At 38.6% G+C, this 25,431-nt stretch overlaps 1 protein-coding gene across 1 annotated transcript in view; it reads left to right on the top strand.

Annotated features, from left to right (window-relative positions):
- Positions 1-21,801, top strand: part of LOC107714697 (neuronal acetylcholine receptor subunit beta-2-like) — a 44,624-nt gene extending 22,823 nt beyond the window's left edge. The window contains exons 2-6 of the mRNA XM_016520649.1: positions 828-973; positions 2,098-2,142; positions 3,371-3,480; positions 7,457-8,579; positions 20,201-21,801. Coding sequence (XP_016376135.1) covers positions 828-973; positions 2,098-2,142; positions 3,371-3,480; positions 7,457-8,579; positions 20,201-20,353 — 1,577 coding nt within the window. The 3' untranslated portion in view covers positions 20,354-21,801. The remainder of the gene's footprint in view (positions 1-827; positions 974-2,097; positions 2,143-3,370; positions 3,481-7,456; positions 8,580-20,200) is intronic.
- The last annotated feature ends 3,630 nt before the right edge of the window (positions 21,802-25,431 follow it).

The following is a 25,431-nucleotide window of genomic DNA, read 5'->3' on the forward strand; positions in this document are numbered from 1 at the left end:
GGCCGGTTTATGGTGAAATGATGTTCTTTCCACTTCCGGATTATGGCCCCAACAGTGCTCACTGGAACATTCAGAAGTATAGAAATCCTTCTGTAACCAATGCCATCAGTATGTTTTGCAACAATAAGGTTGCGAAGGTCTTGAGAGAGCTCTTTGCTTTTACCCATCATGAAATGTTTCTTGTGTGACAAATTGGTCATGAGACACCTTTTTATAGGCCATCAATTGGGACTGAACCAACTAATATTAATTTCCACTGACAAGGGGCAGGATTGCTTTCTAATTACTGATAGATTTCAGCTGGTGTCTTGGCTTTCCATGCCTTTTTGCACCTCCCTTTCTTCATGTGTTCAATACTTTTTCCCTGTGTCATTCTACCTTATTACACAGAACTTAATTTCTGAACTTATTTGTTTTGCTTTCTTTGTATGTATGGATTACTTGGATTGTTACCGACATCTGGATTTTTACTGAATGTCAACAGCACCTTTAGAAATATATTTACTGAGAAAAATGGTGATGTGCTCAATACTTATTTTACCCGTTGTATATTGCAGTTTTATCTGGCCATATATCATTTTATTTTTAATTGTATTTTTTTCTTTAATTATTTTTTTCTGTGGTTTCCATGTAAAGTTGCATGAATTTTGTTATAACAGATTTCTGTTTCATAAATCCAAGCTGTTCTCCAGAGAGGAGGTTTTCTGTGTTTTGCAGCTGTGCCTCAGGTTTAAACAAAAATACACAGCAGATGCCACTTCCAAAAATGGGAATCTTTTTTAAATGTGGGATGTGTATTGATCTATGGTGCTGTATATCTCTTACAGGCAGTGATGGGGCAGATACAGAAGAGAGACTGGTGGAGCATCTTCTAAATCCAGCCCACTACAACAAACTGATCCGACCAGCGACTAATGGCTCAGAACTGGTGACAGTGCAGCTGATGGTCTCGCTGGCTCAGCTCATCAGTGTGGTCAGTGGACATGTTTACATATTGTTCTCTCATATTTACATACAATATGCATATGAATAAAGGTTTCACTAAACTGTTCTAGTTTTTTGGGCATGCTGTGCCTCCTTATGAATTGTACATCACTTAATCATAACATTAGTTCCCTTCAGAAGAGTTCAACCAAATAAGTCATCCGTGACAGAGCCAGAGCATTTAATGAAACCCTCTTGTCTATTCAACATCTCTTCTGTTTTCAAATTTGGTCGGTTTTCAGTGTGGTATTATGTATCTTAGCTCAGTAAGCCTACTTAGGCCTAAAATTGAGCTGTGACATAATGCAGTTAGGCTTAAAGGCTTCTGTATTAGCATGATTTTTAGAGTAAAACGATGTCAGTATGCTGTAAGAAGCGAGTATGGACAACAGGAAATGGCCATCTCTGTTCCCACAGGTGCAGCAAATTACCCATGCTTACTGACCACTCATCATTCTATGCTAACTGCTCAGCTGTCAGCCGATTACATGCTTCCTTCATGCTTGTAATGCAACAGCTCACTTACCTGGGCTGAAAGCTGGAGGAAAGCGGTGTCATTCCTGTGTAATTCATCACTGGAGAGCAGGCAGAGGCTTCTTAACGTCCTTGATCCATAAAAGAACCATTATGCTCAAGAATGTAGCCTTAAAGTCAATAAAAAGAGATATTAAATCATGAAATGATGAACCATGATGAATACTTTCTTTTTGTACTTCGTATTATATTATATTATATTATATTATATTATATTATATTATATATTATAATAATATATTTAATACATTTTAAGAAATGCAGGAATGAATAAAACTATATAACTTACTTAAATGTGTTGTTCAAAAACAGATTCATTTTTTATTATTTACGTAAAATTTTGCAATTTGCCTTTATTTTTTACTTTTCTCTGTCAGCTTGGTATTATTATTATATCATATTATATTTACTATAATAATAATAATAATATAATTAATACATATTAATAAATGCTGGAATAAATAAAAAGTATATAATTAATTTTTATTATTATTAAGTTGTTATTTTATCAAGTTGTATTTAATTTGAAATTTGTATCAACTTTTAACATTTCTCTGTCTGTTTTTTTCTTTTACACAGCATGAGAGAGAACAGATCATGACCACCAATGTCTGGCTTACACAGGTCAGTCAATACTTGCATTATTTATGCCCCATTTTATTGTTTTCACAGACACACGTTTGTTTTTCTGTCATTGCAGTGGATATTCCACTGATTTCTACTAAAGCTTACATAACTATTATTAGATAATTAATTTTTTTAAAGATTAACTTTAAGTGTGCATTCACAATTAAATACCTAACATTAACAGGTACCAATAATTAAAAATCTCCCGCCATAATTAAAAAACAAACAAACATGTGGTTAAGAGTGTAAATATGCAGAATATTCACTCTCACTTTGAAATGAAATTTCAATTTGAGCTTGTTTACATCATCAGTATCTCACAAGCTGTTATTATTACATACAAAACAACCCATGAAAATCTGTTTGTACAGATACAGTACTCTCTTACACATCTCTCTTTTTTCTCTCTCGATCTTCATCTTTCTGTCACTCCCTCTCTGAATCATCTGCTCATGGTCACTATGACCATAGATGTCAGTTGGCAGGAGTTATTGCTGCTGTCAGTACAAGTTACCCATAAAACTTTGCCACTGTGTGTGTGTCTTTCCTAACCAGAGTGTATGTGTATGCGATTGGTGTGTCAGAGTAAAAAATGTAGTATAATTACATTAGTGGTCACTATCTGGTCAAACCCAACAGGAAGTGTATTAAATGACCATCATTAGACATTTATCACTCTTTTTGTGTGTATTAATATGACTACCATTAGCTAGGCTACGACAGCTCTCATTTGCAGTCTGTTTAATCTGTCAGCATTTATGGCCTCAAGTAATTATTTCTAATCTAGTTTATTAGGACATTTCTATTAGTAATGAAAAGTGACAGATCATTTATACATACGCTAAATATACTGCTAATTGACTGAGAGCAGTGGTGTGTGTGACAGATGAACATGATCTTAACAGCATGTGGAATTGGTTACACCTCCTGTTCACAGGATAAAGAGAAGTTACATTTTCATAACGTGAGGAGGAAAATGTGGGGGGGAAAGAACATAAATTAATAGTGTATTTTACTTTTATCCAAAGGGTCAAGGTTTTGCCGTAAACTTGTGCTAGTAGGTGTTGTAACTACATTATCTGGCTGCAAAACACATCTTTCTCCATTGACAGCCATTCAAAATAATCTGTTTATTCTGCCATTGAGAAACCCTAATGGATTGCTTTCTCCAGGGATCATAGCCTCTCGAGTCCACCATGGTTATTGATTTTCACTCTATCCTCAGGAGTGGCAGGACTACCGGCTAACATGGAACCCAGATGAGTTTGATGGCATGAAGAAGGTCCGTCTTCCCTCCAAACATATTTGGTTACCTGATGTTGTTCTTTACAACAAGTAAGTCTCAAAGATCATCCCATTTTTGGCTCTTGTGTATTTACAGTACTTATCTAGTTAGTTTATCACTGTCTTTATCATATCTGATCCTTTCTTTCCATCACCCATACCTTTCCTCTGTCATTAGAGGGTAGATAATATTCCTGCTTATCAGTCTTTGTCTCATTAGCGGTGTTCTCATGTCACATTACATGACCTCACTGTAAATAAAGCATGTTCCTCCTCTCTCGCTGTCAGTGGAAGATGCTTTAAATTCAACCTAATTAACACCAGCCTCCCTCCTGTGTTTGTCTTTATGTATCATTGATAATCTCTCTGCAGAGACACCCACAAACAGGCCCCAAATACTCTCAGTAGATTCAAGTTCCATTTTCTACTATTGTTATGATATTTTCTGGATTATGTACCTAGCAAATGTGATGTATCTGCACCAAATGCCTCAACTAAACGGTTACATAAAGCACTTACATTTGAAGTGAACAGGGTAAGGCAGTCAATATTAAAATACACTGTATTAAAAGTATAGCCAAAAGATGTAATCATTATATGTAGGGATGCACAATATCTTGCCATGTGACTTGTGTGCTTTAACTTGTCTGGGTAATGTTGCTTAAAGTTACAATATCCAGTCTGTCAAGGTCATGGGTTTGATTCATAATGTAGCAAATGAACAAGCTGATAAAGTGTGTCCTTTGAATACAATGTGCCATCTGCTAAATGTACACGTTTAAATGCCTGTTGTCATGATTACGTAAACTCGCAAACATTCACACAATACTGTATGTGCAATGATACCAGAAACTGAAGTTACAAAAGTGTAAAGCTGTAAAGCACTGTTTACATGAAGCAATCTCTATCTACAAATTAAATCAGTGATACATAACCAAAAGTTTACCCACCTAGAAAAGTAATCCCACTTGAAAAAGTTTTTTTGACAATTTTACCTTAATAATAGTAAACCTTTTAAAGAAAAATAAACAAGTAAATGTGGTTGCTTTTTATGTTACTGTATTAATTTGTGCCATTAAAAAAATGACGACTGACGAGTCTAAGTGGGCTTTCACAGCACTTTTGGTGTGCACCTGGTTTCATTTGAGTTTGGTTCATTTGGATAATGTGATTGCTGTTTTCTGAACTTCTGAACCATACCCGAGTCTGTCTAAGGGACAGTCTGGGGTACAGTATATGCAACAAATTTGACTTAACTTGACTGAAGTGCTCCAAGCAGAGATCATTTATATCTCATTCCCACACACCTTCAGCAGAAATTGAGTCCCGCATTCTTTTGAACCTTTGCATTACATTTGTGACAAATGGTGCATGAGCCGTTATGTGTTGGCACTTTAGAAACAAAACCAATTTTTCAAAATCCAAAGCACAAAAGTGAGGTGAGCAATCAACTGTAGGCTATCCATTCATTTTGCCATCTTCTCCTGCTTAGTCATTTCCTAGCAAAAAAGGTAAATAGCTGCTACTCTGGTGACGCAAACATACCAGGGTATCTGCAGGATTTTTAAGCTAAAATTTAAGACTTTTAAAGTCCTTTTGTAAGACCTGCACAAATAAAATTAATACCATATAAGCGGGGTAGGGCAATGCCTATGGTAATATATTAAACTGTAAAATGACTATAAAATGCATGATTTACAGTTCAGATACAGGTTTTCACAAAAAAACGAAAAGTTTTATAAAATGATAAACTTCACATTTCAACCTTTAAACCATTAAGAAAATGGATGGGTCAAAATGATCCAATTATTCAATTAATTTAAAGAATTGTTATCAATCAATTCTTATATTAATTAAATAACATATATTTTACTGTCTTAATTGTTTAGATTTTTATAATGCATTATCCACCAGTCCACATTTACAACTGCAGCGTAAAAACATGGGTTGATTTTCAGCAGATGGACTTATTGAAAATGCACATTCATTCTCTGCCAACAGGTGGCGCTTTCTGAATGGCAGAAATATAGCAGTTTCCCCGGTACAAAAAGCAGCGCAGCACCTGACTTTGAAACAAGCAGTGCTCATGTTTATTTAACTACTTATTCTCTGGGGCGTTTTTGGTATTTTCGCCTAAATTTGACATACTCAAATTCAAATGTTTACCCTACACACATACAAAGGAGGAAATGAAAACAAATGGTTTCATTGTAAAGAAAACCCTTTGAACTACAAAATATGAGTGTAATTCTTTATAAATAACATTATATATTTTTCAAATATTACAATAAACACAAAAAAAACATAGGCGCTTTTGGAGTTTTAAAAATATATATTTTTTTTGAAATTCTGTAATTCAGGTTCTATTAGGCCCAGCTCTCTGCAATTTACTTTGTTTGATGCCACTACATGCCAAAAAGTACCAGAAAAAAGAATCTTTCAAATAACAGCTTCTAAACAGGAGTTATTACATTATATCTGAAGCGAGTCAAATTGTCTATTTCTGCATCTAAATGTGTCATTGTGAGTTTCCTTTGCAATCCAGAGCGGAGCTAATTTGCTAACCGGCAGCTATCCCTAACATTCAGAGCATCAAACAAACACATATCAGTTCATTCACACAGCACTGTAATAATTCATGTATATTTACTGTATATTTACTGTATATTCACTGAAATGCATAATGTATTGTACTTTTCTGTCAATAAACAGTGTATCAGATTGCTAACTGTGCTATCACGTTTCGAAACAATGATTACAATATCAAAAACACGCAAACACACGCTCATAAAGCCTTACCAGACGCACGTTCATTCCTCTCCACGGCGCCGCTGAACATTCTTCACCATATATAACTTGTAATATGATTATCATAGATTGATATAATCCGAGCCGCGTGTGCACTCTAGTGACGCAGAGGTGTCAAATTTCACGGCTCTGAAATGGCCGCCGAGTTGAGACATGTAATCTGACCAATTGCAGTCCACAAGCGACCACAGATCTCTATAACATCAGACGCGCTGGCTGTGCGCGCTTATGATACGGAAAGCGTGTTTCCCCCAGACGAGTGTCTATTGCGCAATCTGGACAAAACGCTATATATCTCACCGATGGAAGCACGCAGAAACGTGAAAATGGTCTTGTTTGAAAGAAGAGATCCTAATCGAAAAGATAATATAGAGTATATAGATATTTGTGGCTGTTTGCGGCTGACTGAAGCAGTGCTACGAGTATAAATGTAAATTCGCTCAGAGGTGACAAAATTTTACATCGCGATTCTATCGAAGATAATTCGATCTGTGATTGTCACACAATGAAATAATCTACATCGTCAAATTCCTGAGAATGAGAGTTTTCTTGTGATATATGACTTGACTTTTTTGTGAAAAATATATAAAATACACATTCTTCGTAAAAATTATTCGCAATGGTTAGGCGGAAATTCGTGTGTGGGACGAATACATTTCTAAGCTTAATTTGACTGCTTTATGAATATAAAAACCAAAAGGAATGGTATTCTTTGTAAAGAAGACACTCCAAGCTTTCAAATGAACCCATATATGGGCTGATACCATATAAGGAAGGCTATGTAAATGAAGCATAAACATTTTTAACACGATTTTGGACCCGTATCCGGGTCCGCAGAGTTTAACTGTAATCAAATTATAGCCTTTTTAAGTTTAATTGTCACATTTAGCCAAATCGCAATTCTTGTCTTTCCATCCCCAAATTTAAGACCTCTTGAAATCATAATTAAGACTTTCTTGTACCATTTAAGACTTTTTATGGCCTTAAATTAAAAAATGTACCATTTTAAGGACCTGCAGAAAACCCTGATGTACTGTGGCTCTGAACCAAAAACACAGTGTGAACCCAGTCCCAGATGGGTTTTCAATTGAACTCTGGTCCAGACAATCGATCCTAAATTATTTTATGTGATAGTCGACATTATGCCACAAATGCTATTGATAAAGTTTACTTTGAAGTATAAACCATCTCGTAACCTCTCTGTCTCCTTCCCCATCAGTGCTGACGGCATGTATGAGGTGTCTTTCTACTCAAATGCTGTCATCTCCTACGATGGAAGTGTCTTCTGGCTGCCACCAGCGATCTATAAGAGTGCCTGTAAAATTGAGGTGAAGCACTTTCCCTTCGACCAGCAGAACTGCACATTAAGCTTCCGCTCGTGGACCTACGACCGCACAGAAGTGGACCTGGTTCTGCGTGCGGACGTGGCTAGCATGGACGATTTCACACCCAGTGGCGAGTGGGACATCATCGCTCTGCCCGGCCGGCGCAACGAGAACCCCTCGGACCCAACCTACGTAGATATCACCTATGACTTCCTCATCCGGCGCAAACCCCTCTTTTACACCATCAACCTCATCATTCCTTGCGTCCTCATCACCTCGCTGGCCATCTTGGTCTTCTACCTTCCGTCAGACTGCGGGGAGAAGATGACGCTCTGTATCTCAGTGCTACTGGCCCTCACTGTGTTCCTGCTGCTGATCTCCAAAATTGTGCCGCCCACGTCTCTCGACGTCCCTCTGGTCGGGAAGTATCTGATGTTCACCATGGTGCTGGTCACGTTCTCCATTGTGACAAGTGTGTGCGTGCTGAACGTGCATCACCGGTCACCCACCACACACACCATGCCTCCATGGGTGAAGCTAGTGTTCCTCAACAAGTTACCTGCTTTGCTTTTCATGCGGCAGCCGTGCAACAGCAGCGAGCGTCAGCGTTTGCGCCAACGCCGGCGTGCCAACGAACAGCAGGAAGGTGGGCGAGCGGGTCTGGCTGCTGGGCTCATGGCGGGTTTGGGCCTGGGCGGCTCTTCGTCGGGGAGCAAAGAGAACAATGAGGCGTGCACATGCTATGTGAACCAGACCTCAGTTAAACAGTTTGGGGCAGAGTTGCGTGGCGGAGGGGGGTCGACAGATGGACTAAACGGGATAAGGGAAAGTGGGAGAGAGGCCAGGGAAGGAGGTTCAAATCCATTGCAAAGCTCTGCTCTACCTCAGGGAAAGCAGCAGCCCCCTACAGTCCTCACCCAGGCTCTGCTGGCCCAGGCCTGCCCAGGGTTCGAGGAGGCTGTAGACGGAGTCCGCTTCATCGCAAACCACATGAAGAGCGAGGACGACGACCGTAGTGTGAGTCATTCTGTTTCATAATCACATATATTAATGTGCGTATGAGTGTTTTCACATTAGCAACAATAGCATGCTATCATTCATAGCAGTCATAAGCCCCGTCCACACCGCAGGAACTTTCCCCAGGAACTAGGAACTTTGGGCCGGTACTCGTTGTGTTTCCACCGCAGGAACCAGGATCTAAATAAAGTTCCAGGTAAAAATTTGCCCCTCAGAAAGTACCTGCTCGCGAGGTAGTGCTTTTTCAAAGGTCCGGAACTTTTGGGGTGGAACTTGGGCGCTGAACATGCTGACTGGTTGAGTTCACGCATCATTGTATCAACCACAATATATTCGCATAATTTTTTTAAATATTACTGTTATTGTGTCATGAAATGTAGTTTTTAAAGTATTTCAGGCGAGAATGTAGTTGTTTAAAACTCAAATCTGCAGTTTATTTATAAAGACAGCGCCTATTTGAAAATGTGCTTTGCCCATTTCAGCGATGTGAGCTCCACACGATCAGCGGGCGCTCTGTGCTCATGTTTCCCAATGAGAGCAGCCTCAACTCGGCTAGTCCTTCTGACATTTGCTGCTGGCTCTGATGTCTCTGTAGTGGTTAAACATAAGATATAATTCGTTTTGGGTAAATCTAACAGGTAATCTTTGGTCTTTATTCTATTATTCTATTAATATGGTAAAACGAAAATGAAAAGAGGCAATACTGTTTGATATAATATTTCGTTCCATTATAATGTATGTACGTTCCCTGAAGTACATTTCTGCAGCTATTAATATGTTTAAATGAAAACGAAAAGAGGCAGGTGGTGTTTGATATCATATTTCGACTTATTGAAAATACAGTGAGGAAAATTGCAGTAGCCAAGGCGAGCTGACTGACGTTATCGAGTACGCTGTTGTTCCATTTGCAGAATTACCGGACTTGCATCATCCCATCCCCAGGAGTTCACACTCCTGAGTCCAACTTGCGAAGTCTGAACTACCGAGGATGCAAGTCCGAAATTTGCGTAGGCTACTTGGTATTGAGAAACGCGTGCAGACCTACGTCACCAGACTATTTGTCTAATCTTCTCTGTACTTTAGACCGCGATGGAAACGAAGACAGCAACAGGTCTAGGGGGAAAAAGGTCCTGGGACAAATTGTTCCAGGTAATTGCGGTGGAAAAGCGGCTTTTGTTTAAATAATACTTCCTGTTCATTGGTGTGTCTTAAATGAGTAGTGCCACTGACAACCAGCTTGATGACTCAAGCTGGAAATATGAGATGAAAACATTTCCTTTTGTTCAAACTAAATAACTTCATTGCTAAGAAGCTAAAATGTTATTAGGCCTGCACATTTAATTGAATAAGTCATTTTGATTGCAGAATGATCATGGCATGCTTTGATAATCGAAACAAGTGCCAATTATACCATTAAATTTAAAGGCATGCTGTACTGTAGTTCACTCGAAAATAAAAATTATTCCATCTATTACTCACCCATGTTGTACTAAACCCATAAGACTTTTGTTCATCTTCAAAACAAATGAAATATTTTTAATGAAACCTGAAATGTCTGTCCTTCCATAGGAAGTCAATGCAGATTTGACCTGTAAAATTTATTCTCACACATTAACCAAATGTGGTTAAGCCTCAGTTGACTACAGTATATTTATTGTATGTGGGTTGATCAATGTTTGTATGTGAATAAAAGCCTGAAGTAAATCTGCTCATCATATAAAGTGGTCATGTCTCTTAAGAGACATTTTCATGAACATTTTGAAGCATAAAAGTTTTGGAAGGGACTTTAAAGGGATTAATGCACCCAAAAATGAAACTTCTGTCATTAAGTATTCACCCTCATGTCGTTCCAAACCTGTAAGACCTTCGTTCAACTTCAAAACACAAATTAAGATATTTTTTATGAAATCAAAGAGCTTTCTGACCCTCCCATAGATAGCAACACAAATGACACATGAACGTCAAAGACGTTCAAAGACTGACATGGAAGAGAAGACATTGTTGAATAAAGTCATTATTTTTATTTTCTTTGCACACAAAAAGTATTCTCATATAGCTTCATAACATTACAGTTGAATCACAGATGTCACATGGACTATTTTAAAAATGTCCCTACGTTGCTGTCTATGCAGGGTCAGAAAGCTATCAGATTTCATCAAAAATATCTTAATTTGTGTTCCAAAGATGAACAAAGGTCTTTGGAACGACATGAGGGTAAGTGATTAATGACACAGAAGTTTAATTTTTGGGTGAACTAACCCTTTAAGTAGAGGGACTAAAATTTCTCATGTTTCCTTCAAAATACGTTCATTTCTGTTTCGAAGATGCATGAAAGTCTTGTGGGTTTGTAATGACATGAAGGTAAGTAACATGATGACAGAACTTGCCATTTTTATGTGGTGAATCAGAGGTGTTTAATTAGTCTACCAGCCTGTCATGCTGCTAAGAAGACTAATTTTAATTAGATTTACAATAAATCAACAGCACATTAAATCGTTTTTGTTTTTGATGTGTAGCTTGCTTAAAGACTATGACTACGTTTACATAGACATCAGTAATCTAATTATTTACCTTATTCTGAATAAGACAATATTATGATTATGGTGTTTACATGAGTTGCTTTTAGAATATTCCTTTCATTTTCTCGTACAGCGTTGTTGAAGCGTTGTTGCTCTTTTGTTTGCCGTCAAATGGTTGAGCACTGCCGTGTGTATCCTGTCGCAAAATGCGGCGAAAAGTCCTATACGGTGATAAAAGTGTGATAAAGGTATGTACATGTCTATACTGCACTTCGATAATGCGACTAAAATAGGAATGCTCCACATGTCTTAATTCGATTAGTGTTTACTTCGAGTATGACTTTAGCCGGATTAAGGTCATCAAAAATCTCTGTTTACATGGTAGATTCTTAATCAGAGTATTGTCTTAATCGTGTTAAAATCTGAATATTGTTGTCCATGTAAACGTACTCGATGGTATGCAGCTGTCATACTCAAAATAAGTGCTGCATTTTAATGTAAAGTTTATCCCAATCATAATCATGATCACAATATAAAGAAAATTAAGTTTGTCGTAGTCATCCAGACATAGGGTTTTGACGTCACCTCGTACTTCAGTTTCTCATCAAATCTTCTGACCAATCAAATGCTCTCTAGAATCCGAAGCGCCCGCCCCCTACACTATAAATAGACGCTGAACCTGCGGCTGAGATCGGTCACTTGTTCACAGTGTTAGTATTTTCTGTATGGTGAATGGCACGTAGTGCACAATGTAGGCGATAGGGAACGATTCAGACTGTAAATATGCTTTTGACTGGGGCAAATGAGGTCTGGTTTCACGTTGTGTAACGCGAACCGCAGAAGCGCACAGTCTGATCCGGACTTTGGCTCTTGTCCAGAGACGCGATCGCACGGAGCGGATCATATGCGCGAGTCCACATTTATTCAAAGACTATAGAATACCCAAGACTTGTCACTCGTATAGTTTTGAATGGGGAAAAATGTAACGCTTAATATGGCCGCTCAATCGCAGGAAGCACCGCCTTCTGAATGAAAGAGCCAATCGCTAATCGGTAAAGTCAGCGCTCTGAGACGTGTGCTCAGGACTGCGCATACGCAATGGCTGATCTAGCCTGAGAAATAAGCTTTTTATAACGCTATTTGAGCAAAAGAAACAACATTTATGATGCAGTTGTTGTCAGATTTCATTGGTGATTTCAAATTTAAATTTAATCATAAGCTTAGTGAACAGTTTGGAGAATTTGATGTTTCCCCATTCAAAGTGATAGGAGCTGCACTTGCATGCCCGAGAGGCGTTTCAAAGATGGCCGCCGAGTGACATGACTTGCCTTAAAGGGACTTTGATATATTAAACACTTTTAAAACTACACAGCCTCAGCATGATTATGATCACCATTTTGTTTTACTAAGAGTTTCATATTGAATCTAGGGGGTAATCTATTAGACTGTGGCTGTCAAATGCGCTTTACCGATCTCAACAGCTCTGACCTGAGCAGATATAAATGAAACGCTATTGGCTATTTTAAAAAGGGGGCAGGGCTGCTCGATATGACCCGCCCTGTCTTCCTTTTTCAGTTGAAATTACATCACCACATAGAATAACGGTGCGTGTTTCAAGGCACTTCAGGGGACCTTTAACGGTAAAATGATGCATCCCGTATGAAATCAATTGTCCCGTATTTTACAAAGGCCAACACATAGTTGAATCAACAAATAGGTATTGTGCACTGTTTATAATACTAATCGCAATTATAATTAAATTAATTTCATAAAAAGTATTAGAGAAGTTCATTTTTGTTGTGATTGCATTTTGGCGTCTTTGTTTCCATAGCAACGGAGTCTCCAGAACGTGCACCGTTAAGGCCCTTTCACGCGACCGCAGCATGTGGTAAAGCTGCGTGGTTTAAAACATCTATAGAGCTCACGTCCGCCCTTTGAACACAAGGCTCTCCAGATGTAGGGCTGAATGGGAAATTTATCAATGGATCTGTTTAGTAACTAATGATGAACGCGCAGAGAAGCCTGCTCACTGTGGACTGTCTAAAGGGATAGTTCACCCAAAAATGTTTTGTTAAACGTTTACACACCCACAAGTTGTTACAAACCTGAAATAATTTATTTCTTCTGTTAAACATAAAAGAAGATACTTTGAAGAATGTGGGTAACCAAACAGTTTCTAGTCCCCAATGTATTTATTCTCTACTGAAGTTACTGAGGACCAGCAGCTGTTTAGTTACCCACATTCTTCAAAGTATCTTCTTTTGTGTTCAACAGAAGAAAGAACTTTATGCAGATTTAGAAAAACCTGGGTAAATTATGTCAATTTTCATTTTTTGGGGTGAAGCATACCTTTAAAGTGACAGACACATCCGTATTTCTAAAGGTATAGGCTTATTGTTTTATTAAAATTTGGATAGTCTGTTAATATATTTCATACATTATCAGAGCTTAGTAGACATAATTATTATATTTTTAGGCATTATTAGCCAGATTAATTAATAGGTTATAGGCCTATTTTATGTTATACCCTATTTATTAATTTATCATTTATATTAATCATGAATATATACTTAATAAATATTCATATGTCATTTGGCATTTTAAAAAGTTTAAAAAATGCTAAATTACTTAGACAAAAATGGGACAAATAGTTACATAATAACGAAGTCCTAATTGAAGCAAATGACTAAAAAAATAATAAAAATTCATCCCATCCTGGTAACAGCTGCAGAACTGTCAAAAAAGACTAATAATAATTAATAATTATAAATAATCATTCCAGACAACATGTATCACCTACAGCCTTTTTTAATTGGACATAAACTGTAGCTGTAACATGTCAGACTCTGTTCCTTGTTTTGTGTGTGTTTTGCTCCTCATGTGTGTTTTGCTCCCCCCTTCCATGCCCTTATTTGGTCCTTCCTGTTCCCATTATGGTCCCTGATTAGTTCTTCATTTGTTCCCAGCTGTGTTTAGTTAATTATCCGCATTCCCCTGTGTTTATAAGCACCAGTCTGTTCAGTTTGGTTTTGTCGGGTCTACTTGTTGAATGTTTGTTGATTCCTGTGTGTGTGTTCCTTGGTGTTAAAATAAAGTTAATTATTTCTGGATTCCCTCCATCTCCTCGCTCCTTCGTCTCCGTGCTCCTCACAGTAGCGCACCTTGACAGAAGACCTGACCAAAACAGAAAAGTAAGCGGTGCCCCTTCTCCCGTGTTTTTGTTTTATAAGTCTTTTGTTTTCAATTTCGTTTCTCCCCGTCAACATGGAGGAACGAGCGACACGTTCACCTACGTGAGGGCATTCGTGCCGCTCGCCCTCGCCAGCTCCCTGGATGGGGAGACCCTGGTGACGCTGTTCCGGCTCAGGATCACATACCATTGCCCCGTGGAACTCCCAGACACCACCAAACTCGACTGGAAGGAGGCGGTCATCCGGTGTCTGGAGAGCCTCCGATCCCGATCCGGAGCCCCTCCGCTGGCCGCTCCAAAGTCAAGCCTGCCGGCCGTGGCATTCTCAAGCCCGCCAGCCGCTCCTAAGTCAAGTCTGCCGGCCGTTCCTCAGTCAAGCTTGCTGACAGCGGCATTCTCAAGCCCGCCGGCCGTTCCTCTGTCAAGCCCACCGGCCACTCTGATGTCAAGTCCGCCAGCCGCGGCATTCACCCCGAACCTAAAGGGGAATCTAAGGAGGATAAGGCGGTCGTCTCCAGCCCCAGAGCTCGCTCCAGTGTCGGCTCCAGCCTAAACTCGGGCTCCTGTTCCCGAGTTTAGCCCACGGAGTGCTCCTGTTCCCGAGTTTAGCCCACAGAGGGCTCCTGTTCCCGAGTTTAGCCCAGTGAGGGCTCCTGTCCCCGAGTTTAGCCCAGTGAGGGCTCCAGTCCCCGAGTTTAGCCCAGAGAAGGCTCCAGTCCCCGAGGGTAGCACAGAAAGGGCTCCAGTTCCCATGTCGAGCCCAAGGAGGGCTCCAGTCCCCAAGTCAAGCCCAGGGAGGGCCACTGTTCCCGAGTTAGGCCTACGGAGGGCCTCCAAAGACGATATTTTCCCCAATTATTTTTTGGGGGGGGGTAGTATGGGTCCATCTGTAGTGGCCGGGCCGAGTAGCGAGGCGGAGGTTCCCTACTCCGCCATGGCCATCTGAACTGTCTGCTCCGCCATGGCATCCTGAACTGCCTGATCTGCCATGGCCTCCTGAGTCCCCTGCTCCGCCATGGCCTCCTAGTCTGCCTGCTCCGCCATGGCCTCCTAGTCTGCCTGATCCGCCATGGCCTCCTGAGTTCCCTACTCCGCCATGGCCTCCTGAACTGTCTGATTCGCCATGGCCTACTAGTCTGCCTGCTCCGGCCATGGCCTCCTAGTCTGCCTGATCCGCCATGGCCCCCTGAGTTCCCTACTCCGCCATGGCTCCCCGAGCTGCCTGCTCCGCCATGTTGGCCCAAACTGCCTGATCCGCCATGGCGCCCCGAACAGGTACCACTCTGGAGGCCTGCTGTCCCATGTCTGTCCTGAGGGGCCTCCAGAGTGCCCACCCCCTCTCCCCGTTGGATGTTGTGAGGCGCGAGCACGCGCCTTCCGGGAAGGGGGAGTAATGTCAGACTCTGTTCCTTGTTTTGTGTGTGTTTTGCTCCCCATGTGCCTTCCATGCCCTTATTTGGTCCTTCCTGTTCCCATTATGTTCCCCGATTAGTTCTTCATTTGTTCCCAGCTGTGTTTAGTTAATTATCCTCATTCCCCTGTGTTTATAAGCCCCAGTCTGTTCTGTTTGGTTTTGTCGGATCTACTTGTTGAATGTTCGTCGATTCCTGTGCTACGTGTGTGTCCCTTGGTGTTAAAATAAAGTTAATTATTTCTGGATTCCCTCCGTCTCCGTGCTCCTCACAGTAGCGCACCGTGACAAACACCAGTGTCCAGATTCTATTTCTCTTATGCTTACTCAACTGGACCTGTATCTCCTGAAGTGTAAAAATGAAAAGATGGGTTGGTTAGTGTTACATTGATATAAGAGAAGCAGAACTGAAGCAAAGTTCTATTCACTAATTGCTAAATTATATCATAATGTTAAATTATTTTTTGGCAACTACATCTAAAACAAAGTCAGAAATAACACTAAAACTGTTAGAGTGAGCATTAGATCATCCAGGCCTGACTCAAAACTTGACATTCATTATGAGCTCAGTGAAAGCTTACACACATTCCCACAGACACACTCAGATCAATATGCAGCTCCACACTTGTGGTTTAATAATCTCTGATGTGGAGGCTTTGACAGGCAAGTCCTGAAGCATTAAAAAAGAGATGTGGTCTTTAGCCAAAGCATAGCTACACATCAGCACTACACTCACTGTTGGCATTTAAATTGCTTACAGTCCCATTCTGTCAAACACCGTGTGAGTCTCAGCATTACTCACGTATGACAGTAGCAGTCGTGCTGAATGATACTGGAGGTGATTCTTTTTTTTTTACAGAGATGTGCATTTTACAAGCCAAGTGATAGACGCCAACTGATCTATTTCTAGAAAGTTGAGGTGATTAAGCACTGAACATATATTAAAATATATATATTCAACTGACCCCTCACAGGGAGTTAGATTGACAGGCGATCTGACCAATCATAACGCAGAATCTGCCATTTTTGTCTGACAAACAAACCAGACCAGAGACTAGATTACTGTAATGTTGGTGGACTTGAACTTGAAAAATGGTGTGTATTGACATCTCTCCGCAGTTGAAACAAGATACTTCTGATGTTCATTCATGTTTATTTTGTGCTTTAAGTAAATATGAAAAGATGATTGGTTCACGTGCCGCTTGAACTGAGGCGCTACAGCGACCTGTCACGACATTAAAGAGCCACAAAATGGTATTTATTGTTTGAATTTCTTAAAAATGACAAAATTTGAAAGCTGAGACTTTGTTTCATACCAAAAGTAACCTGTTCTGTCTTGTCTGTTTGTGTGTTATTATCAGTTTCCTTCTTGCTCCGCGATGTATTTTTCACTGCGTGAGAACGTGTGGCGTGAGAGTGGCATGACTTGTCGGACATAGCTACAATAACAAAGGGGGGCGGGCCTTTGCGAAGGTTCAATTACATTAAAATGTTCCGGCACAACCCTAATATTTGTAATAATACCAAAAATTATTTCAAAATCAGTAATATATTCTTAATGATTTTATTTATGTAATTTATTATTTTATTCTAAAAATAAAAATGCATTATTTATTTTATGAGTCATACAGTGCTTTAAATTATTTTATCTTTTAAATGGGTCCATTTTAAGTTCCAAAGAGATATTAATAGATTTATAGTGAGTTTTTTATTTATCTTTTCACATTATTTTGATGATATTGTTTAGTTAGAACATTCAGCAATATATTTTATAACTCAGCAATATTTTTAAGTGAGCTTGAGCAGTTGGTTTCTTCTTAAGAGCAGGAACACAGTCAACATGTGGTAAAATTAACAGCACTCAGTAATTCTGTCAATCATCTCGACCTGCACAGAGTTTCATTCTCATGATAACAAGGCGTCTCCATGCCAACTCCCTTGCAGCCTTTGCCGTGCTTACGGTTCAAGTCCCGTGTGTCTCACCTCATCAGAGCACTGTGGCAGAATGAAGTCTCTGTTCACATTAACCTTTTCCTTCACCCTCTTCTCTCTTCCCTTCTCTCACTCACTCCCACACATTCACATCCAATTTCCCATCTTATGTTTACCTCTCAATCTTTTTTTTTTTACCCCACCCCCACATTTTATGTGTGACTCATCTATGTCCTGTCTCCCTTTTACATCTGACATCTTCATCTCTTTTTGACATTTCGCCTTTAAAACATTTTTTTTTTTTTTGGAAAAAAAAATGTGGGGGGTTGTTTTTTTTGTTTTTTTTTTGTAAAAAATATTTATTGCTATCTTTTCACACAAAAGGAGAATTTTGAAGAGTCATGCAGCTGTTTGCAATGTAACGAGTTCAAAGTGAGCACGTCTGTCAAGTTACAAAAAGGACACTTTTCTTTGCTGATTCATTTGTTGTTATTCATTCCTCTCTACTGAGGTTCTCAAATCAAATATGGCATCTGTGGCCCAGGTTTAACATCATGACGTCATTTATAGTCGTCAGAGACTAAACGTCATAAGGTCTGTCCAAACTACAGTATATTCTAGTCAAGAACCGCCCACTTAAGACAGGAAGAGCAGCTGGACTGACATGTACAAGAGTCAGTCACAGTTTGTATTGCCATTTATGGATGAGGCTACACTGTAAAAAAAAATCCGTAAAATTTACGGTAATAAACCGGCAGCTGTGGTTGCCGGAATTCTACCGTAAAAAATACGGTAGCAACGTTTTAGGTTTTACGGGTTTAACTTAAATTTACAGTTAAATACCGTAATTTCATTAACAGATATAATGTTAATATACCATCCTATTGAAGTACTGAAATCTGTTTTGTACCTTTGTAATACACTGATAACCACCAAATGCAGGAGGTGATGAGAAAGTCACATGATGAAACAAAGCCCATTAAAAGCAGCTTTTAAATAATAACATATATAGAAGGTGCACAGTGTCATTCACACAAACACTAAACACCATCATGGTAACACACATGAAAATGAAATAATGCAATAAACATTCACCGTATATAGTAGGGGAATTTACCGTTAACCATTTAACAGGATTTTACTGTAGCATTTTTACAGTCTTTTACCATTAAATTCACTGTCATTTTTTACAGTGTATCTGACAAACATTATACCAGAGTTGGGCAAAGAAATTCAACAGGTAATGGAATTCTGGGAAACTGGGAAAATGTATTTGAACACCTATAAAATCTTCAAACTTCAGACTCTAAAACTTTCAAGCCAGCATTCAGTTTGTCTTGACAATTATACTTTTTTCACTGTTAATTAAGTTAAATTGCTTTCCCATTCATTTGAATGTTTTACCATTGAATTCAAAATTCAAATTGCAGTATTATCTGTTTATGCTACCTGAGCATAAATTCATGAATTAAATTGGACTTGTAAAAGCATTCTTAATTTTAATCATAATTAATATGAACTGCAAAAAGTGGCTTTTGTGGTGCATTTTTGTCCTTTTTAGAGAACAAAGAAAATGAGAGAATGGGAAATATCAGTATACAGGTTTGGAATAATCACAGATAAAAATAATTACAGAATTTTGGGGAGAATTTATTTCACCCCGTTCCTTGTTCTCTTTCTCTTTGTCCTCTGTTCTACTTAAACACATATGGCACACCAGTGTTATTTAAAATTATTTATATACTATTATAGAATTTATTAACATTTTCACTTATCATTTACTTTTATATTTTAAGTTTTAATTTCAGTTTAAATTTTTGTAATGTTGTTGTGCTTGTCATTTTTATTAACTTTTTAATAATTTTAAGTACTTCAGCCTAAACATATTTCTGTTATTTGCCATCTAAATCATCTAATATTTATATTTTATTTCCGTTTTATTTAAATTAATGAAAACAATTTGTAATAGTTTTATTTAAAGGTGCTGTATGTAATTTTTTGACTGTACTTAAGCATAAAAATACCGTAATATGTTTGCAGATATTTAGGAATCATGCAAAGTTCATTCTGAACTACAGCCAGTTATTCTACTTTGAAATGTGTGTTCCGTGTTGGAATGTCTGTTTTGTTTTGGTCTGTGTGATTCCGCCCACTGCCAGTTTAACCAATAGTATTTTGACTACTAAGGGTTGCCACTTCGGAGAAAACAGAACGTATTGCAGCCATGGAATCCAGCAAATGAACTGGGACAGAGATCGTTTCTACCCGACCTAAAAAGCCTCGGCATCCATCTAAAAAGCTTTATGACCAGAGGAATATTAAAACACGGATAAACTCACAGTGAGTGAGGCTCATCAGTATTGTAAATTGTGCTCATTCCTCTTGCGAGTCCTCAAACAGGCAATCTGCGTGAGCGTCGAGTTTGAGGAGGAGGGGGCGGAAGAAACAATATTTTGTATTTGGACTGCAGTACCCATTTCAACCGCTAGCTGTCAATAACAACCCTGCTGTACTTCCCTCAATCCAACCATCACTCCTTATTTCATCTGCTGTTCTTTTTGTCTCACAGGTGAGTGAGGACTGGAAGTATGTGGCCATGGTGATCGATCGTCTATTTCTCTGGATCTTTGTGTTTGTGTGTGTCTTTGGCACAATCGGAATGTTCCTTCAGCCTCTGTTCCAAAACTACACAGTCAAAACTATCACCAACACACCCGGCTGACTAACCACCATCCACCGCCACACCAATGGACACCCACCATCAGTTGCGACGGGAGGGCGAAGGGAGGAGGGGGGGTCTGCCGAAGGAGAGGGCAAATGTCACTCTGGACTAACGTTAGGTTTATACGAACCTTTTTTGGAATATCACACAGAGTGGGGATTTAGTCCAGGATTCTCGTTCAGGCCTCTCGTCCAGTCCACCTTCCCGTCCTTTTAGCCAATCGGAGACAAAGGAGACACCTGTTTACTTTGCTCAGCAGCCAATCAGCACTCTTCTCTGCAAATGGAAAGCCATCCACCGCCCACAAGCTCCAAAACGAGCAGTCTGCTTCCTCAAGAGTCACATGACTTCTGTTTGTTACCTGTACATGTAAGATAGTCAGACAAGGATGAATTTAAATGTCAGTTTTAACATTGTTTCTATCTGATTTTCATCTGTCTTATTTATTTCTTATGGACTAGAAGCCTGTCATGATCCATGTACTGCAACAACATTCTCTTTTCTGTGCGAACACACGAGTGTCTGGTCCTTCAGAATGGGCTTTGATGCAGTATTGTATTATTATTGATATAATAAATGTGTGAATTGTATTACTACAACACACAACATGAAGAGGGAGGATGCCTGGTGAGATATGAAACACAGTGACAGTGACTGTTTATAAAGACTGAAGGAATGGTGGTAAAGTCAGTTGAATTTGCCAAAAGGGGGGCCCGCTGTGATCTAGGACAGGGTTCCCAGTTCCCACCCATAAAAATCTCGTCCCGAGCCATGTGATTTTTCAGTACAACACTGAACAGATGAGCTCTGAGCTGAATGAGCCCGTTTAGCCCCTAAATTCTTTACAGAGGTCTGCAGTGGTCAGGCAGACTGGCTAAAACATAGATAGACGAGTCTTAAAAAACCTGAGAGTTCAAAATTAAGAGACTGAGAGGCCAAACTGACATGAAAAGTCATGATGAAATTCTGAGCAGTACTGCGCTATTTATTAGGCCTCCTGTACTTGCTTGCATTTCATCTCCTTTCTGTCTGTCTTCTATCCTTCTTGTCTATCTCCCCTGTTCCCATCAATCCTCGCACACCACATTACTGCCTCCTCAGAAACACATAATAGCTTCTCATGAAAATATAAACCATTGGTTATGACCATTCTCATATTCAAAAGCACATTTAGTCAGTGACTCATTGACTTCCTTGATTTTAAGTCATTATTTACTGGATATAAATGTCAGTGAACCTGTGTTTGCAAATCAGCAGATCTAAGGATAATTTGAACACTTGTCATTCCCAGAGTCTGTGCTTCTTGTTTGTTTATTAAGTTTTTTGGCAAATTTGGATATTATTTATTTGTAGAATTACAGTACTTCCAGCTCTATTTAACACATTTGATTTAAATATTTAAACTACCATTTAAAAGTTTGGGATCTGTAAAGTTTTAGAAGCCTCATTTCGTCACCAAGGCTGCATTTATTTGATCCAAAATATAGTAATATTACGAAATATTACCATTTAAAACAATTGTTTACAATTTGAATTGAATTTTAAAATGTAATTTATTCCTGGAATGGCAAAGCTGAATTTTCAGCAGCATTACTCCAGTCTTCAGTGTCACATGATCTTTCAGAAAGCTTTCTAACATGCAGATTCAGTACTCAAAAAATATTTATTTTTTGCTTATAAATGGCTTTATTTTTTTTGTGGAAATCGTAATACATGTTTTCAAGATTCTGTGATGAATGTAAAGTTCAAAAGAACAGCATTTATTTGAAAAATATAATTTTTTGTAACAATGTAAAAGTCTTTACTGTAACTTTTAATTAATTTAATGCATCCTCGCTAAATATAAGTATTAATTTCTTTCAAAAAATCTTACTGACCCCAAACTTTTGAACTGTAGTGTATATTATATATAACCTAGTAATAATTAATAAAAGCAAAATGAGGCCATATCATTGCTAGCTATTTCCTCTGCTAATTGAGTCTCCATATCCTTCTTCCTATTTGCATAGCATATTTGACCCTTATGAACTCAAGGGCCACTAGCAGGCAGTTAAGACTTTAAGTGTGGATTTCTCTATCAGTTTCATCCGTACGGTTCATTAAGCAGGGAATCTCAGAAACTCATCTTTCAGAAAGCAGATTATGCAAAAATGTTCACCCATGGATTAAATTTTTTTCTTGACTATATTTCCGGAGTGCTTTAAATGACCTCACACTCTTGCTTTGCCTTTTCAGTCTTTGTTCTCTTCACATATTTCCCTCACCAGCAGTGCTCTGCAAAAAAAGTCCTATTACAAACCACAAAGCTGCATAGTACAGCTGCTCTATCACATATCTTATATACATATTATATATCTTGACCGTTAGCTTTTAAAAATACAACAGTATTAGGGTGAAAGTCAAACTAGGAATGCATTACTTTTGTCTTTGTTTGGGCTCCAAGTGGCAGGAAGTCACCAGTGATTCACAATGTCTGTGTTCACCGCATAACATCAACGACGAGACATAAGTCAGTATTCGCCACACAGGGTCGTGCCTCTGTTCATTAAAGCATTCTGTCCATGAGAGCAAGCAAATCAGCTTTCATAACCATAAGTGCTTAAGTCTCTCTAATTCATCAAAGGAAAAATGGAATGAAGAGAAGAGACAAAGGGAGGAGTGTATCTCCCTATATACATATGTTATGCCATGTCACGATCAAGTCAACCTATTCAATACTGCAATAATCCAGAAGTGTGACGTCACAATGATTCTGTGTCAAAATACCTGTGTGTCGGCCAATAAGAGTGCACCGTCTTCACAGTTATGGCACTTAAATGCCGTCTCCCATCCTCACCTCCCTCCTTTGGCTGACCGATCACATTTATCCTGTCAAATAAAGATTAGAAATTCATCATCTCTTTGTGTTTTGACAATTCTTGGCCTATTTGCACAAATAACACTTGTTATTGCTCTGTTAGGGAAAGTCGAACTCAATGTTTTGCACTGAATACAATGCCTTTTTAATTTCTGTTTAAATCCTCAAACAAGATGGACTTGTTCACCAGTCTCACATCCATTGGCATTGCCACCTCCTGACAACATAATAAATTCATGTCTTATTTCAAGTTGGCTGCGCATCCTCCTTTATGAAAGCTCTTCAAGCCAACTTTTCATGAGAGCAGTTTAGAGAAAGGAAATGCACGTCCACATATTATATTAATGTGACCTTCAGTTTATGCTACATAAAACAGGACCTTGCTTTTGTATGTTCCTACATCCCTGCTGACGAAAATAGTGAATGCTTCATGTAGAATGCAAGAAGATATAATTTTATAGAATAATAAATGAGCATTATCATGCAGTCTTTCCTAAAATGAGTAAGCGACTGTCTGCAAACACGAAGAATCGAGTTGCCCTTCTGGACATATACCTGAGACCTTTCCTGTCTAAGCTTAGCTTTGATTCAATACTGCCCTCTAATGGTCAAGAGTCTTGTCAGTGTTCATTTTTACACAGTATTTTGTTTGTCATTTGTCTTTTGACATTATTTACATTTAGTCAGTATTTTGTTTTATATTAATTTTTTACTCTAAATGGCATATAATTTTAGTGGTTGAAATATAATTTTAGCTGAACAAAATTAAGTGCAACAAGTACAGGCCTATGAATATGGCTCTGACAATATCACAGAAAGTTGAGGATGGTGATTACAAGTACAGGCCTATGAATATGGCTCTGACAATATCACAAAATGTTGAGGATGGTGATTATCAAGCTCCAAAAAGTATCAAAGAACGAACGTGCACTATAAAAAAATCCAACTTTTGAAAAGTTCTACTAACCAATGTAAAAAAAGTAGCCTTAAACAAATCATTTTTAGTAGGAGAAGCCAGTTAAATTTTTTGTGTGAACTGAACAAAAATACTCTATGTCGCTACCAAAAGTTGTTTTGTTTACCTTACTTAGTATTTGTTCACAACATATCCAAATGTTCTCCCAACTTTTCAAATTGAGTCATCTGAACAAACAATTTTACATTGAACAATATTGCACAGGTTCCCAGCATGCATTGCAGCTTGAAAACATTTTATGTTAATTATTATTAAAATAATATCATTGTTTTAAATTTTACTGGCTTAATGTATGCTGCTGCTGCTGTTGTCTGTCAGTTTGCTGTCATGTTGATCAGAGTTCATATTTTTACTGATTTAAAATTTGTTGATCCTCAGCATGGTTGAGAATCGTGTGCTGAGGTAGGCTACTGTATGTGCATCTCATTGCATCTTGTTTAATACATTTGTCTATCAGCATAAATGTTTGCCTTTAGTTTTAAGAGGCAAATACTACCCATATTATGTAGAAGGGTTTGAAAATAAACATAAATCTAAAAGAAAGAGGATTGTTAAAAAAGATTAGCATTGCTAAATGCTAAAAATCTTTGGTTGCTCTGACAGATATTTTAACACTCAGTAGACTGACATTTAAACATTAGATGAACTAAAGTTTTTAAGTTGTCAGTTGCTAGTTGAGTTAACTTAACAAGTTGAGTGTGATAGGTTGCCTTATTTTTTTTTAGTTAAGGTCAACTTTTTTTTTACAGTGTGGTAAAACCATTGACTTAAAAAAAAAAAAAAAAAAACCCGTAGGTTTCTGAAGAGCATTTTTGAAGCTCAAAGTGCACCAGAGATTATCTTACTATAGGGAGATGAGAGGGTCTGGACTACTTACTGTTAGAGAAAGCTTAACGGTCAACTTGGATCACGTGTTCCTTAAAGGGATACTCCACACCAAAATGAAAATGTTGTCATTAAAGGTGGGGTAAGCGATTTTTCAAAAACACTTTAGAAAACTGATTCGGGCCGAATAGCAAAACAAACTTGTAGCCAATCAGCAGTAAGGGGCGTATCTACTCATGATGTGGAGGAGAGAGAGTTCAGTGCACAGGACGGACATTAGCCAAGTCGAGTGACAGAAAGATAGAGATGGCGGATAAAAAACAAAAGAGGAAAACGTCTGCGGAACGACAAGGCAAGAAGTAGGACCCGTGTAAAATATTGGATCAGCTTTCCAGTGCTGGAGAGAACTCAAGGAGCGGA

The sequence above is a fragment of the Sinocyclocheilus rhinocerous genome, unplaced genomic scaffold (assembly GCF_001515625.1).
Source record: "Sinocyclocheilus rhinocerous isolate Xijiao unplaced genomic scaffold, SAMN03320098_v1.1 scaffold2194, whole genome shotgun sequence".
Taxonomy (NCBI): Eukaryota; Metazoa; Chordata; class Actinopteri; order Cypriniformes; family Cyprinidae; genus Sinocyclocheilus; species Sinocyclocheilus rhinocerous.